Here is a 17,120-nt window from a genome sequence, read left to right on the forward strand (position 1 = left end):
CAATGGCTCGCAGGGGGGCCAAGATAGAATTTCCCTGTAAGTTTTCCTCTTATTTCTTCTATCTTTGGACTATGGTTTCTAATTTTTTAGTGTGGCATTAGCAAATCAGAAGTCCAAGTCGTTAACAATTATTGGCTAACTCCTCAAAGAAACACTACGCTGTTTCAGGAAACTATAAAAGTCAGATAAGGCTCAAACCATTTCCAAATCCAAAAAGCCCAAATGGGGAGAATACATAAATTAAGGTTTTGTTTGGGACAGCTTCCTTTATGCTATCTAAAACAATGTTCAGTACAATAATTTCAAGTTCAATAAATTTTTGTGCTAAAAACTATTTTAGAAACTAAGAAGAAAGCTATCCCAGGCTTGGTTTGGGATATCTTTTTTACTAATTTATTTTTTAGATCTTTACTATAGTTTCTTTTTTGTCACTATTTTTTCATTGCTTTCAAGAAAGTTTTGTGCTAGAAAGTTACTTCCTACAATAGTTTCTCAAAAATTACTTCTTCACGGCATCTTTATAATCATCTTCATAAAATGTTACAATTGTTCCGAACAGACTCTAAAAAGTAGGTGGCATCAATCATGATATACCACTTGTTAGTGAAGATAATGCAAAGCTGGTCATTTTTTTTGTATTGTCACTTATTGGAGAAACAATGAAGCATTGAACTTTACCATCTTTTTTATCCCATCTCCATCGTCAAATCTCGATTTGTATTCCTCCTTATCATTCATCACAAGAACTATGTATGGATCTTATTCAAATCTTGATCAAATATAGTTCAATCTATCAAATACTAACGTTATTAAAAAAATTTTTCGAATAAGTTTTGAACGACGTTCTATGATTAAGTCAAGATCAAGTTTTCAAATATATTTCAATTATATATTGAGTATATTTGATCATTATTGGAACATGTTCGATCAATATTTGAATTTGTTGAAATATGATTCGATTTATTTTTATCTATATATATTTTATAGAGCTGTGAAGTTATAGGCTGATGAATTTTTTTTATAATTAAATCAAGCATCAACATTCTTATATTGTATAGTGGGAATGGAAGGAGGCATGTAAGTATGCACATACACGATGCCAATTACTATGATTCAATTAATTACTTAAATTTCAAAGCATTCATCGGTGACATTAACCCTAGTCATTATTCAAAAGGCTAAGGCCTTCTGACCCTTATCTCAAATATCACAAATATATTATAATTTTCATGCAATGTAAGCTTTATTGAGTAACAATTCTCAAATATATTTTATTGAAATATTGATTTCTAAAATGCAATAAAAAGATAAATTAAAAGGAAAATATGTCATATAGTGTGAGCCTTATTGAGTTTCGATTAGAGTAGTCTGAGAATAAATTTTCATTATAATTTTTATGCAAACAGTTAGGGATCTAATCTTCTATTAAAATAGTTATATTATTTACTAGTTAGGAATTAATTTGTATCAATCAACACAGTTAATAAGATCAAATTCGCATGATTTGGTGAACATCACTTAGGCTCCGTTTGGGAAAACTTTCTTACTCCTTTGCTTTTCACACTGCAATCATGTGTTTTATTTGACCATTGATTATTCGTTGCTTTCTAAAAAAAATTGTACTTTCTTTATAGTAACTTTACAAAATAGTAAGAAAGCTGTCCTAAAAGAAGCATTGGGATAGCACTCTTATTACTTCTTAAAATAATTTTTTAGTACAAAAATTAAAATTTTTTACTAAAAAGTTGTTTTAAGAAGCAATAAGAAAACTGTCTCAAACGAAACCTTAATCTATAAAAGATATTCAAAATTTTAAGGTGCATGTCCTATGAAATATTAATTTATTAGAAAAAAATATTATTATTCAAATGTTTTTATTTTATTAATGTGATATCAAATATAAAAGATAAATATTTGATGTAAGCTTAATCAACCGATGTAAATAATGATTATTTAACCAATTATAATGGTTAGGGAATGAATAAGGGAGATCAAAATTAGGTGGATACGTAATTTTTAAACCTATTTTTAATATAAAAAAATTAAATTTATTTTTTAATTTTAGCAATTTAGTATTGCTACATAAATATATTTTTTCAATTATTTGATAGGAGACTAAGGCTTCATTTGTGAGGACTTTTTTATTTTTTCATGAAGTAGTTTTTTAGTACAAAAATCAGAACTTTGTACTAAAAAGCAACTTTTAAGTAGTAAGAAAGCCGTCCAGCTCCAGCGCTTGTTGAGCCGGCTCGATTAGAAGGCGGACTATTTCGAATTTACGAATTCCGTGCGTGGGCGGAGTGTTGAGTGAGCGGGAATGTCGGACCGGGCGGAAATTGAACCAGTGTAAGTAAATAAAAATAGGTATACTCAACGAAATCAAAAGCCGGTCTGCATCTTTCATTGAGGTCCGACATTCCTGCTCATGAGTTGCTGACCGTCATCCTCAAACTACAACTTTGTATTTCTTACAAAATATTATAACTTAGGTTTCGTTTGGGACGACTTTTTTATTGCTTTCTAAAACGGAGTTTTAGTACAAATTTTTTTATTTTTGTACTAAAACTCCGTTTTAGAAAGCAATAAAAAAACATGAAAGAGTAAATATCGAACTCTCTTGAGAATAATTAGTCAATCAATCCCCCCTTCTCTCTCTCTCTCTCTCTCTCTCTCTCTCTCTCTCTCTCTCTCCTTTCTCCATCTATTTATATGGAAAGAAATATAGATAGCTTGGAGCTGTCCATTAGGAGGCAAATTAAAAGAGAATTGAGAAACAAAGTCTTGTGAAGATCTAGATGGAAGCAAGCACAGAAAGGAAAGGAGGAGATGAGGTACTGCTGAGGCGGCTTCACATAGTTTACTTTCTAAGCAGGAAAAGGAGCATCGAGCAGCCTCACCTCATCACAGCTCACCACCTCAACAACAATGGTGTTCACCTTTGAGGTGCACATTTTCTATGAACTCAACTGTTAAGAAATTGTTCTTAGGGAGAATGAGAGGCAACTTACTGAATTTTAAAGTAAGGAAAATAGTGATGATAAAGCTCGCAGCTAGGCACCATTTTTTCTGAAAGATTTTCTAAGCTATAGAACTGTGGGGACTAAAGACTTTATTATGAGAGCTAAGGGCAATCAGAATATGAGTTGTACTAGAAAGAATAACAAGAGCAGTACCTAGGTAATTTTCTTATTTGATATGTTAACATTGAATAAGTTTAATTGAAATTAATAGAGAAATGAAACTTTAAAATATGATTAAGATGACATAATTATCAACAATTGATGAATAATTAATAAATTATATTATTTTATTAGAAAATTATTAGTTTATTTTCTAATTTGAAAATCAACTTTTTAATTTGGCTGAATGTAGGAAGAAGTATAAGTAATAGACAATGAACTATTTTATGTATATATCTATATGGAATATGTTGATCATCTTTGCAATTTATTTGAAAACAGAGAGCAACAAGCAAGGGAAAGAAGAGCTCCTGAGGTGATGAAAGATCAATTTTAAATGGCAACGGTAGAGGAAAAGTAGCAGCAGCTGGGAAGAAAAGTAGGGATCGGCCAGCAGATCGTACAACTGGAAGACTAAAAGACAAGCAATTACTGTAGAAGGAAACTATGTTAGAATGTCTTGGAATAAGGATGAGTTCGAATATGCTTATATTTGTTTTGAGATTAATGTTATATTCGAAGAGTTTGTATTGCATTTATTTAAGTTCAATTGTTATGATTAATGGGTAGTTTGTTTGAAATTGAATAATTAGTGTAACTATATTGTAATTGATTTGAAACTATTATAAATAAAATTTCAATGGCTCGCAGGGGGGCCAAGATAGAATTTCCCTGCACGTTCTCCTCTTATTTCATTTTTCTTTGGACTCTTGATTGTTATAATTAAATTTATAGATTGTTACTAGGATTATTAAATTATTAGAATTCTTAATATTTATTTTTGGTTATAAATAAGCTTTTTTAAACCATCAAAAAATATGTGAGACTTCTTTGAAAGTTAGGCTCTTCTAGTCCTCATTATCCTATTAATAGCTGTGGGAATCTTATATTAGCCAAATGGCTAAAGCCATATGACTCTTATCTCAAATATCTCAAATATATTATAATTTTGATATAATGCGAGCTTTACTGAGTAACAATTCTCAAGTATATTTTCTTGAAATGCCAATTTCTAAAATGTAATAAAAATATAAATTGAAAGGAAAATATGCCATATAGTGTAAGCCTATTGAGTGTCGATTAGAGTAGTCTGAGAATCAATTTTCGTTATAATTTTTATGCAAACTGTTAGAGATCTAATCTTCTATTAAAATATTTATAGTCTTTACTAGTTCGGATTTAATTTTATGTTTAATTTGTATCAATAACACACTTAATAAGATCAAATTCGCATGATTTAGTGAACATCACTTTGACTTCGTTTTGGACAACTTTCTTACTGTTTTGTTTTTTAGACTACAATCACGTTTTCTAGTTTTCCATTGGTTATTCGTTGCTTTTAAAAAAAATTGTTTCAGAAAGCAGCTTTCTACAATAGCCTTAAGAAGTTACCTTCTCTACAAAAACTTTAGAAAATAGTAAAAAAGTTGTCCTAAACAAAGCATTGAGACAGCTTTCTAATACAAAAATTAAAAAATTTGTACTAAAAAGTTGCTTTGAGGAGCAATAAGAAAGCTGCTCAAATGAAACCTTAATATATAAAAGATAGCCAAAATTTTTAGGTGCATGTCCTATGAAATATTAATTTACCATAAAAAATAACATATATTATTATTCAAATGTTTTTCTTTTATTAATGAGATATCAAATATAAAAGACAAATATTTGATGTAAGCTTAATCACCCGATGGAAATAATGATTATTTAACTAATTATAATTGTTAGGGAATGAATCAAGGGAGATCAAAATTAGGTTGGATACATAATGATAGTATCACTTGGGCTTTGTTTGGGATGGCTTTTTTACAACTTCTTAAATAAACTTTTGAGTACAAAATTTTGAAGTTGCTTTAAGAGGTAGTAAGAAAGCCGTATCGAACACAACCTTAATTGCTAAATCTATTTTTAATTTAAAAATTTAAGTTTTCTTTTGAATGTCAGCATATTTGATAGGAGACTAAGGCTTCGTTTGAGATGGCTTTTTTACTGGTTCTTAAAGCTAATTTTTAATACAAAAATTAATTTTTTTTTACTAAAAAGCTGCTTTAAAATTAATAAAAAAACTGTTCCAAACGAAGCCTAAATCTAAAATTCCACACATCTTAATAATCTTCTATTATTTTTACATGAGAGTTCCTTAAATACGTCATCACTCCACTCAAATAGATTAAAGTATCATCAAATAACATACATCAAGAGCTCGCTTAATCACATAAGAATATTAACTATAGGGGATAATCACCCTAAATATTGATTTATATCAACTTATTAATACATTTAAAATTGTTACCGAGTACAAAAATTTTAATGGAATTATCTTGAGACTAAATCAACTAGCAAGCAAATAAATTACATCCACCCTTTGCTAGCTGTTACATCAATCTCCTATTTTCTTGCAAGGGTTATACAAAATAATTATCACTCTCTGGTCTTTATCACTCTCTAGATTGATCTCTATTATTTCTCCAAAATATTCATATTCTATGACATGATTAATTAGCAAAAGAATCTCACAAAAAGCTCAATATAAGGTAGAAAGCTTGCTAATTACATGCATGAAAAGAGTAAATATCGAACTCCCTTGAGAATAATTAGTCAATCAATCCCCCCTTCTCTCTCTCTCTCCATCAATTTATTTGGATAGAAATATAAATAGCTTGGAGCTGTCCATTAGGAGGCACATTAAAAGAGATTTGAGAAACAAAATCTTGTGAAGATCAAGATGGAAGAAAGCAGATAGAGGGGTTGAGATGAGGTACTCATGAGGAGGCTTCACATAGTTTACTTCCTAAGCAGGAAAGGGAGGATCGAGAAGCCTCATCTCATCACAATTCACCACCTCAACAACATTTTCTTAGAACTCTGCTGTGAATAAATTGTTCCTATGGAGAATGGGAGGCAACTTACTGAAGTTAAAAGTAAGGAAAATAGCGATGATAAAGCTCGCAGCTGGGCACCATTTGTTCTGAAAGATTTTTTGAGTTGTAGAACTGTGGGGATGAAGGACTTTATTATGAGAGCTATGAGCAATCGGAATCAGAGTGGTAGTAGAAAGAATAACAGCAGCGATACCTAGATAATTTTTTTGTTTGATATGTTAATGTTGAATAAGTGTAATTGAAATTAGTACAGAAAAGAAACTTTAAAGTATGATTAAGATGTCATAATTATCTATAATTGATGAATAATTAATCAATTATATTATTTTAATAGAAAATTATTAGCTTATTTTTTAATTTGAAAATCAATTTTTTAATTTGGCTGAATGTAGATAGAAGTATAAGTAATAGACAATGAACTATTATTTGCATATATCTATAAGGAATACGTTGATCATCTTTGCAATTTATTTGAAAACAGAGAGCAACAAGGGAAAGAAGAGCTCCTGAGGTGATGAAAGATCAATTTTAAATGGCAACGGTAGAGAAAAGTGTCAACAGCTGGGAAGAAAAGTAGGGAGGTGATGAAAGATCAATTTTAAATGGCAACGGTAGAGGAAAAGTGGCAGCAGTTGGGAAGAAAAGTAGGGATCGTCCAGCAGATCATACTGCTGGAAGACTAAAAGACAAGCAATAACTATAGAATGATACCATGTTAAAATATTTTTGTATCAGGATGAGTTCGAATATTATTTTATTTGATTTTCTATTAATGTTATATTCGAAGAGTTTGTATTGCATTAATCTAAGTTTTTTATAGTAATGGAGGCAATTGTTATGATTAGTAGGTAGTTTGCTGTAATTGAATAATTAGTGTAACTACAATGTAATTGATTTGAAACAACTATAAATAAAATTTTGATGGCTTACAGGGGGGCCAAGATAGAATTTCCCTGCACGTTCTCCTCTTATTTCATTTTTCTTTGAACTCTGATTTAAAATTTTGGAGTGTGGCATTAGGGTAACAATAGGCGCTTACCAAAGGAGTGATCACATTTTCTCCTGTCCCAAAGGAAATCCCCCTCAACAACCGAAGCAGAGTTCTTTAGATGCTCGAAATTAAAGTAAAACCTGAAATCCTTACCATCTTCATTCTCTCCTGTACAAGTGTAGCTTCCGGCAAGGCATACAATGAGGTCCATGATGAAAGTCCGGTTGAGGAACTTGGCTTCTCGAGGCCACAGAGGAAGCTCCATACAATGATTCATACTCTTGTAGTAATCACCGCCACGAGTGTAGTATAGGTACCGTCCAACAGTGGGATCGTGTCGTTGATGTCTAGATCCGGGATTTTGACGGCCGGTGGGGAGGTAGCGCGACGGGGATGGCGGGCGACATTGGTACCGGAGCGGAACTTACCGGCACGAATGACCTCGAAGGTGCAATTCTCAGCCGGAGCAAGGTGGAAGCGGCGGTAGTCGTGATAGCATCGCCAGGATTTCTCTAAACGGTTGCGGAAGTGCCAGTCTGCGCCGCATTCATTGGGATTGGATCCATTGACGGGGTGTCGTATGAAATGAAGATAATGGATTTGCGAAAGATCTTGGAGGTGATGCGCTGGATCACCGCCAGGACGACGGTGTTGGAACAGTTGAGCGGGGCGTTTGGATCACAGGCCAAGGAGGTGGGGAAGTAGTTATTGTTAAGGAGAGCTTCGCCGGCGTTGACGGCAGAAGGGGGAGAGGCGACGAGATCTTCGCCGGTGTGCAGAAGAGAGTCGTCAATTGCGAAGGTGGAGTTGGGAAGTGTGGCAGAGAGGGATTTGGTAATGGCCTTGGAGGTTTGGAACCATGGGTAAGGGGGTTGGTAGGTTGCAGCAATGACAGAGAAGACGATGACAGAGGAGACAAATATGAAGAAACATAGGTTCCCGATGATTTTTACAACCTGATGTCCCGACGACGGGAACTCTGGCGAGGTGCCTCGGGCGCTAACCTCCTTCATTTCTGGTGGTGAAAATAATGTTGATCTATAAATCCTCGAGGAGTTAGGGTTCCCGCGAAGAAATGGAAGGGAAGCGATAGGTTAGTGACGGTGAGTGACAGCCGGGGTTGGGTTGGAGGCGCGAAGTGATGATGTCCGTGACAGGAACAGTATGGATGTGGGCACCGACAGGTGACTACGGTAGGCCGTAGAGGTTCAATAAGTGAAGGCAGAGGTTTTCGGTGGAGGTCTGAAAGATTGAAGTTGTATAGTGGCGTGGAGTTGTTATATGAACTTGGAGTGTAGGAGTAAGGGTTGAGAAAAATAACAAGACAAGTAAATATATAAATATCATGATTTTAAATAAAATAATTAATATATATTCTGCAAGAAAATGAAAGATTTAATATATTTTATTTTTTACATGCTAGAAAAAATTTAAGTTTGTTTGTATTTAAGTATTGTACAAAAGTTTAACACGTGCAGCTGAAAGTATTATGACTATAATTTTTTACATGGAAAATCGAAAAAGTGAAAAAACTAGGAGTATAGCCTAGTTATAAAATTCAATATATAACAAATGATACAAAGATTCTCCTTTCTTTATTATTAAAGAAGAGGAAAAGTACAAAAATCATGACTTGACAATCTATATCCAATAACATGACTTAATTTTTTCGATACAGATCATAGGAATAGATGTCCACTTGAGGACAAATATACCCAACAATAGGTTCAAATCTTGTCAATATTTTAGAGAAAGTGATGAATTTTGATACCGGTCGTTGGTGGCGATGATGGTTGTCGGTAGTGATAACTTGTGCTGATAGTCGAAGGCGATGACTGAAAAATGTAAACCCCACCCCCCAACATTTGGACTTGGATTGGGCCAATTTTGGTGTCATTAGATTCGTCTTGTCGAGTCTTTAAAAATAACTTTAAGGTTAAGCCTTTTTATACCATCAAGAACTATGTGAGTCTGCTTTGGAGGTTAGGCTCTTCTAGTCCTCATCATTCTTATATTAGCCAAAGCCTCTCTCCCCTCTTTTAGAAGCAACACTAAACGTGCTACAATTACCTACTTATCATTATATTAGATATTTTGGAAAATGTTATTGAAAAATGTATTGTTTCGCCTATTAATAAGGCGCCTATTAATGAGGGTTATGATGGGATAATTGATATTGGGGTGGAGGTTGATGGGTTTGTTGTTGGTCATGCCAAGGAGGATGTTCTGCCATCGGTTGTTGTTATGCTTATGACTATTTCTTGTGATAATAATTAGAATGTATTGGCAGTAATGTGAATTGATATTTGTATGACTAATTCTATTACTTTTCCTATTTAATCTCCCATCTATAATTCAGATTCTTTGGTTCATGTGGCATGTGATGTTTCCACTCCTGTGGATGGTTTGGTTTATGGTGTGACAAATGAGAATGTAAATGTTTCTGTTGGTTTGTATGATCAACATCTAGCTACTGTTGGTACTCCAGTGGATTGTAATGCTGAAGTGCATAGTCTTGAGGCTCCCATTTTGTTGGTTTCTAATTTTGTTTCAACTGGTACTTTGAGCTCAATTGTGAATGTGCTGTTTGTGGATGTTTCAATTGCACTTATTTCTTCTTCTGAGTTGAAAAATCAATTGGCTTCCAAATTTACAATTAGTCCTATGGATCTTTCTGATTGGTTGGATGGGTCTTGCTCTTCTCCTTGCAGGGATGTTGGAGATAATATGTATGAGTTGAAGAATGATTTTCATGAGTATATCTTGAATGTAAGTCGTTATGCTCAAAAAGTCCAATTTCATGGTGGTGGCAAATGGTGTACGTGTAAATAAAAAAATAAGTAATTGGTTTTTTGGCTTGTGTCCTTTTATGTTATAGCCTCCTCTTCTACTTTTTTGCTAGGCTGGATGCTAAGCAGTGGCGGAGCCAAAAATTATGTTCAGGGGGGGCTTGATATATCATCAAAAATTATCTTGATCGGACACAAATCTCGATACAAAATCTTTTCAACTGGGCTATGCCCCGTGGTTTTCCCCCTTTTCCAAGGTTTTCCACGTAAAAATTCTTGTGTTCTCAGTGTGTGAGCTGGATATTCGTGCAACGCTAAGACGTAGAATTACAATTCTATCGACGCGTATATTCTAGCCCGCAACAGGCCTAAATTAAAATAGTTATGTTTGTCGTCTCATTACCGGAGCTAAGAGGAACTGTAAGATCAAAATTAAGAATGCAAATAACATGACCCTTAGAGCTTATAAGGCATAAACATATGCCACAGACGGTCTTTGTTTGGGGATGAGCGAGAGCGAAAGGGAAAACTAAAGCAGCGCTCGAGATTGTGACTCATGAGTCGTGAGAGAGAAGTAAAGGGGAAAACGAACCATTGATGCTTTTCATGTGTTCAGAAAAAAATGTTGGTGACTTTTATGGATTAATAAATAACTTTAAAAGGAAGAGTTACACAAATTAGAGCAGGTTTTCTCGTTAACGAACTTGTTGCTCTATTAAGCCACTAAAACAATTAGATTTAAGCCCCTTTCGGCTTTCAGTTTTAGCTTTAGCTAAATCCTTTAGAGGAAATCTCTCATACTAAGTCATAAGTGTGCGGCCGCAACATTCCGTTGGGCAAAAAGAGTGAGAAAAAGCAAAAAGTACTATTCACCTTAATTAATTAGATTATTAGCAGTGCAAAAATAAATAAATAAATGGGTGATAATTTAATATTTAATAATTATTATTAGATAAAGAATAGTTAGTTAACAAATAAATTTTTTAATAAAATCATATTTAATTATGATTTAAATAATTAATGTTTTAAAACAAATCATTAAATAGCCCTACAACTCTATGTAAAACTATGAAAAGCCATTACTGCCTCTTTCTCTATTTTAACAGTTTACCCATTGGCCATTAGTCTTTTAATAGGTTCAAATCTTGTCAGTATTCTGGAGAAAGTGATTAATTTTTTTTATGATGGCCATTGGTGGCAATAATGGTTGTCGGTAGCGATAACTTGTGGTGATAGTCAAAGGCGATGATTGGAAAATGTAACCCCCTACCCCCAACATTTGGACTTGGATTGGGCCGATTTTGGTGTCATTAGATTCGTTTTGTCGAGTATTTCAATTTGACTTTAAGGTTGCCGAGTTTAGAATTTGGATGGTCCCATTTTTAATTTTGAAAGTTTTTAGCTCAAATATGCCTTTAGATTAGTGCCTGACAAAAATGATTTTTGTTTACATACCATATACGATCATATGTTTAGATTAATGATATAATTGATAGTTATAATTAAAGTTATTATATTATTAGGAGTCTTAATATTTATTTTTGGTTATAAATAAGCCTCTTTATACCATCAAGAACTATGTGAGTCTTCTTTGGAGGTTAGGCTCTTCTAGTCCTCGATCATCATTCTACTAATGGTTGTGGGAATCTTATATCAGCCAAAGCCTCTCTCCCCTATTCTAGAAGCAACACTAAACGCGCTACAATTACTTATCATTATATTAGATATTTTGGGAAATGTTATTGAAAATTGTATTGTTTCGCCTATTAATAAGGCATCTATTAATAGGGGTTATGATGGGGTAATTGATATTGGGGTGGAGGTTGATGGGTTTGTTGTTGGTCATGCCAAGGAGGATGTTCTGTCGTCTTTTGTTGTTATGCCTATGACTATTTCTTGTGCTAATAATGAGAATGTGTTGGCAGTAGTGGGAATTGGTATTTGTATGACTAATTCTATTACTTCTCCTATAATTCAGATTCTTTAGATCATGTGACATGTGATGTTTCCACTCCTGTGGATTGTTTGGTTTCTGGTGTGACAAATGAGAATGTAGATGTTTCCGTTGGTTTGGATGATCATCATCTAGCTATTGTTGGTACTCCAGTGGATTGTAATGCTGAATTGCATAGTCTTGAGGCTCCCATTTTGTTGGTTTCTAATGTTTTTTCGACTGTTACTTTGAGCCCAATTGTGAATATGTCGTCTGTGGATGTTTCAATTGCACTTATTTCTTCTGAGGAGTTGAAAAATCAATTGGCTTCCAAATTCACAATTAGTCATATGGATCTTTTCGATTAGTTGGATGTGTTTTGCTCTTCTCCTTACAGGGATGTTGGAGATGATATGGATGAGCCGAAGAATGATTTTCATGAGTATATCTTGAATGTAAGTCGTTATGCTCAAAAAGTCCAATGTCATGGTGGTGGCAAATGTTGTAGGTTTAAATAAAAAAAAAAAGTAATTGGTTTTTTTGGCTAGGCTGGATGCTATGTTACTTAGTTGTGACCATTAATTGTCTAGTCTGGTCAATGATGAGGCGGCTTTCTGCCCAACCACTGAATGTACTTGGCTTGTTGGAAACCTTGGTGGCTCCTTCTCTCGTTATGATTGGTGGCGTTTGTTTGAACAGTGGGGTGATGCTTGGTTTGTGCTTGGCGCCTGCCCACCGAATGGTTGGTCAGAAGTCCATGCTATTTCCTGAGATCGGCTGATATTTACCTTAATTGGCTGATTTTAGATTTGTAATTTTTGGATCTTCCAAGTTGGTCTTCGTTGTATCTTCCATTTTTATGGAATAAAAGTGTTTCTTAAAAAAAAATCATTATATTACATATTTATTTTTTCATTTCTTGTGATTATATGTTTGGTTTATCCCAGTTGTTTCTCTCATTGAACTTTATCATCTTTTGGGTATCATTTTTATCCCATCTCCATCGTCAAATCTCGATTCGTACTCCTCATCATTCATTGCAAGAACTATGTATGGATCTTATTTGAATCATGATCAAATATAGTTCAATTTGCCAAATACTATGTTATTCAAACTTTATTCAAATAAATTTTGAACGTCGTTCGATGGTTATGTTTAAATCATATTTTCAAATGTATTTCAATTATATGTTGAGCATATTTGATTATAATTTGATCATAATTTGATCATTATTCGATCATTTTCGAGCAATATTTGAATTTGTTCAAATATGATTCGATTAATTTTGATCTATATATATTTGTAGAGCTGTTAAGTTATAGGCTGGTAAATTTTTTTTATAATTAAATCAAGCATCAACATTCTTATTTTGTATGATGGGAATCGAAGGAAGGCATGTAAGTATGCACATACACGATGCCGATTACTATGATTCAATTAATTATTTAAATTTCAAGCATTCATCGGTGATGTTAACCCTAGCCATTATTCAAATGGCTAAGGCCTTCTTACTCTTATCTCAAATATCACAAATTTATTATAATTTTCATGTAGTGTAAGCTTTATTGAGTAACAATTCTCAAATATATTTTATTGAAATACCGATTTCATGTAGTGTAAGCCTTATTGAGTGTCGATTAAAGTAGTTTGAGAATTAATTTTCATTATAATTTTTATGCAAACAGTTAGGGATCTAATCTTCTATTAAAATAATTATATTCTTTACTAGTTAGGAATTAATTTTATGTTTAATCTTATCGATCAACACAATTAAGTGATTTTGTGAACATCACTTAGACTTCATTTGGGAAAACTTTCTTATTCCTTTGCTTTTCACACTTCGATCATGTATTTTATTTGGCGATTGATTATTCGTTGCTTTAAAAAAAATTTTGTACTAGGAAGATGCTTTCTATGACAGTTTTAAGAAGTTATTTTCTCTATAGTAACTTTACAAAATAGTAAGAAAGCTGTCCTAAATGAAGTATTGGGACATCTTTCTTACTACTTCTTAAAACAAATTTCTAATACAAAAATTAAAAATTTTGTACTAGAAAGGTATTTTAAGAAACAATAAGAAAGCCGTCTCAAACGAAACCTTAATTTATAAAAGATATCCAAAATTTTAAGGTGCATGTCCTATAAAATATTAATTCACCAAAAAAATAACATTTATTATTATTCAAATATTTTTATTTTATTAATTTTATATCAAATATAAAAGATGAATATTTGATGTAAGCTTAATCATCTGATGTAAATAATGATTATTTAACCAATTATAATGGTTAGGGAATGACTAAGGGAGATCAAAATTAGGCTGGATACATGACGATAGTATCACTTAATTATTAAATCTATTTTGTAACATAAAAATAAATTTATTTTTTAATGTCAGCAACTTAGTATTGCTGCATAAATATATTTTTTATTTATTTGATAGGAGACTAAGGCTTTGTTTGTGAGGACTTTTTTATTGATTCATAAAGCAGTTTTTTAGTAAAAAAATTAAAACTTTTGTACTAGAAAGCTACTTTAATAGTAAGAAAGTCGTCCCAAATGAAGCTTAAGGCTTGGTTTGAGACTATTTTTTTACTGCATCTTAAAGCAGCTTTTTATTACAAAAATTAAAAATTTTGTGCTAGAAAACAATTTTAAAAAGTAATAAAAAAACTGTCCCAAATTAAATCTGAATCTAAAATTCCACACACATCTTAAAAATTATATTTCTAATATTTTTTACATGAGAGTTCCTTACATCAGTCCTTATTCCACTCAAATAGATCGAAGTATCATCAAATAACATGCATCAAGAGCTCGCTTAATCACATGAGAATATTAATTATAGAAGATATTCACCCTAAATATTGATTTCTATCAATTTATTAATACATTTAAAATTGTTCCTAAGCAAAAAAATTTAATGGAATAATCTTGAGACAAATCAACTAGCAAGCAAATAAATTGCATCCACCCTTTGCTAGCTGTTACCTCAATCTTCTATTTTCTTGCAAGGGTTATACATAATCACCTCCTTTTTATGAGATTGATCTATATTAATTCTCCAATATATTCATATTCTATGACATGATTAATTAATAAAAGAATCTCATAAACAATTCAAGATAAGGTAGAAAGCTTGCTAATTACTCGCATGAGAAGAGTAAATATCGAACTCCCTAGAGAATAATTAGTTAATAAATCCCCCTTCTCTCTCTCTCTCTCACTCTCTCTCTTTCTTCTTTCTCCATCTATTTATATGGATAGAAATACAGATAGCTTGGAGCAATCTATTAGGAGGCAAATTAAAAGATTTTTTAGAAACAAAGTCTTGTGAAGATCGAGATGGAAGCAAGCACAGAAAGGAAGGGAGGAGATGAGGTATTGATGAGGAGGCTTCACATAATTTACTTCCTAAGCAGGAAAGGGAAGATCGAGCAGCCTCACCTCATCACAGTTCACCACCTTAACAACAATGGTGTTCATCTTCGAGGTGCACAAGCTCATCATCTTTATCATCAACTACATCGTCTCTCTCTCTCCCTCTCTCTCTCTCACTCTCTCTCTCTCTACACTCACTTAATTGATTATTCTGTTCAATAAATTTATTACATTGTTTATATAAAATTGATAACATTTTTAGATTTTAAGAGATGGCTATCTGAGCTCAGGGGAAAAGAAATATCGGAATCCTTTGCTTGGTCATACAAGAGGTTTGCTCATTAATTGCTTAACATCTTAATGCAAGTTTCTTCTACTTTACGAGTTAACTTACACTTCGTTTGAGACAGCTTTCTTCCTGCTTCTGAAACAACTTTTTAGTACAAAAGTTAAAATTATTGTACTTAAAAGCTGTTTTAAGAAGCAGTAAAAAAGTTATTCCAAATGAAACCTTCAATGTCTTCCACTACTATGAAACATTGTATTATGAATTAGATAACAAATTATTTGAATTAATGACATCTTAAGATAAGACTTTCATCAATGATATTAAAAGATAGGTAATTTAGTTAATTGATATTTGGCAGTTAATACTATATTATTAACATATATAAGCTTAGATAACATATATTTAATACTATATTAAAATGGAAATTTTGATTATTATATATGAGATTATATTATAAAGGCATGCAAATTTCATTGATAATATTGCTATTATAGGAAGTACAGAACCGGCTATATATGGCAGGACCTCACCGATGATGACCTCATCATCCCCACCTCCTACTGCGAGTTTGTATTAAAGGGATCTCTCCTCTCCCCCATCAAAATCTTTGAGAAATTGAAGGAAGAAGCAAAGTTTTTGGCTTCTCCTGCGACATTAAGAATGTCAGGTGAAGCATTGCAGAGAGAAAAAACTACTTCTTCAAAGCTTCCTACAAAATTAGAGGAACAATCGCCAAAAGAAACATCGAATTCAAGCTCAGAAGAAGCCCAAAGGAAAACTGCAGTTTTCAAGATAGATTCTTGGAAGGAGGAGATGAAGACAGTAGAGAAAGTCTGTTGTGAAGAAATTGTTCCTGTGGAGAATGGGAGGAAGGTTACTGAAGTTAAAAGTAAGGAACGTGGTGATAATAAAGCTCACAGCTGGGCGCCATTAGTTTTGAGAGATTTTCTGAGCTGTAGAATGGTGGGGACGAAGGACTCTATTATGAGAGCTGCGAGCAATCAGAATAAGAGTGGCAGTAGAAGGAATAACACCTGCAGCACCTAGATAATTTTTCTGTTTGAGGTGTTGAAAGATTAATATTTAATGGAAACAGTGGAGGAAAAATAGCTACAGCTGGAATAAACGACAAGCAATTTTTAAGCAATTACTGTAGAAAAATATTTTGTAAGAATATCTTAATATAAATGGTATCAGGATGAGTTATATTTGAAGAATTTGCATAACACTAATTTCAAGATAACTTTAACAGTATTTAAACCCGTCCTGATACAATTTGTATGATGATATTTTAATCTAAGTTTTCTATAGTAGTGTAGGCAATTGTTATGATTAGTAGATAGATTGCTTGTAATTGAATAGTTAGTGTGTAACTGCATTGTAATTGGTTTGAAACTTTTATAAATAAAACTTCAATGGCTCGCAGGGGGGCCAAGATAGAATTTCCCTGCAAGTTTTCCTCTTATTTCTTCTATCTTTGGACTCTGATTTCTAATTTTTGAGTGTGGCATTGGCAAATCAGAAGTCCAAGTCATTAACAATTATTGGCTAACTCCTCAAAGAAACACTACACTGTTTCAGGAAACTATCAAAGTCAGATAAGGCTCAAACCATTTCCAAACCCAAAGAAGACCAAATGGGGAGAATAAATAAATTAAGGTTTCGTTTGGGGTAGCTTC

At 32.8% G+C, this 17,120-nt stretch overlaps 1 protein-coding gene across 1 annotated transcript; it reads left to right on the forward strand.

Moving 5' to 3' along the window:
* The first annotated feature begins 15,116 nt into the window (after nt 1-15,116).
* Nucleotides 15,117-16,488, forward strand: LOC110107228. The gene is made up of 3 exons (XM_028697024.1): nt 15,117-15,264; nt 15,415-15,484; nt 15,936-16,488. Exons 1-3 carry the CDS (start codon nt 15,117-15,119, stop codon nt 16,486-16,488), a joined length of 771 nt encoding a protein of 256 aa, XP_028552857.1.
* Nucleotides 16,489-17,120: the final 632 nt, after the last annotated feature.

Source organism: Dendrobium catenatum, unplaced genomic scaffold (assembly GCF_001605985.2).
Source record: "Dendrobium catenatum unplaced genomic scaffold, ASM160598v2 fragScaff_scaffold_853, whole genome shotgun sequence".
Classification (NCBI taxonomy): domain Eukaryota; kingdom Viridiplantae; phylum Streptophyta; class Magnoliopsida; order Asparagales; family Orchidaceae; genus Dendrobium; species Dendrobium catenatum.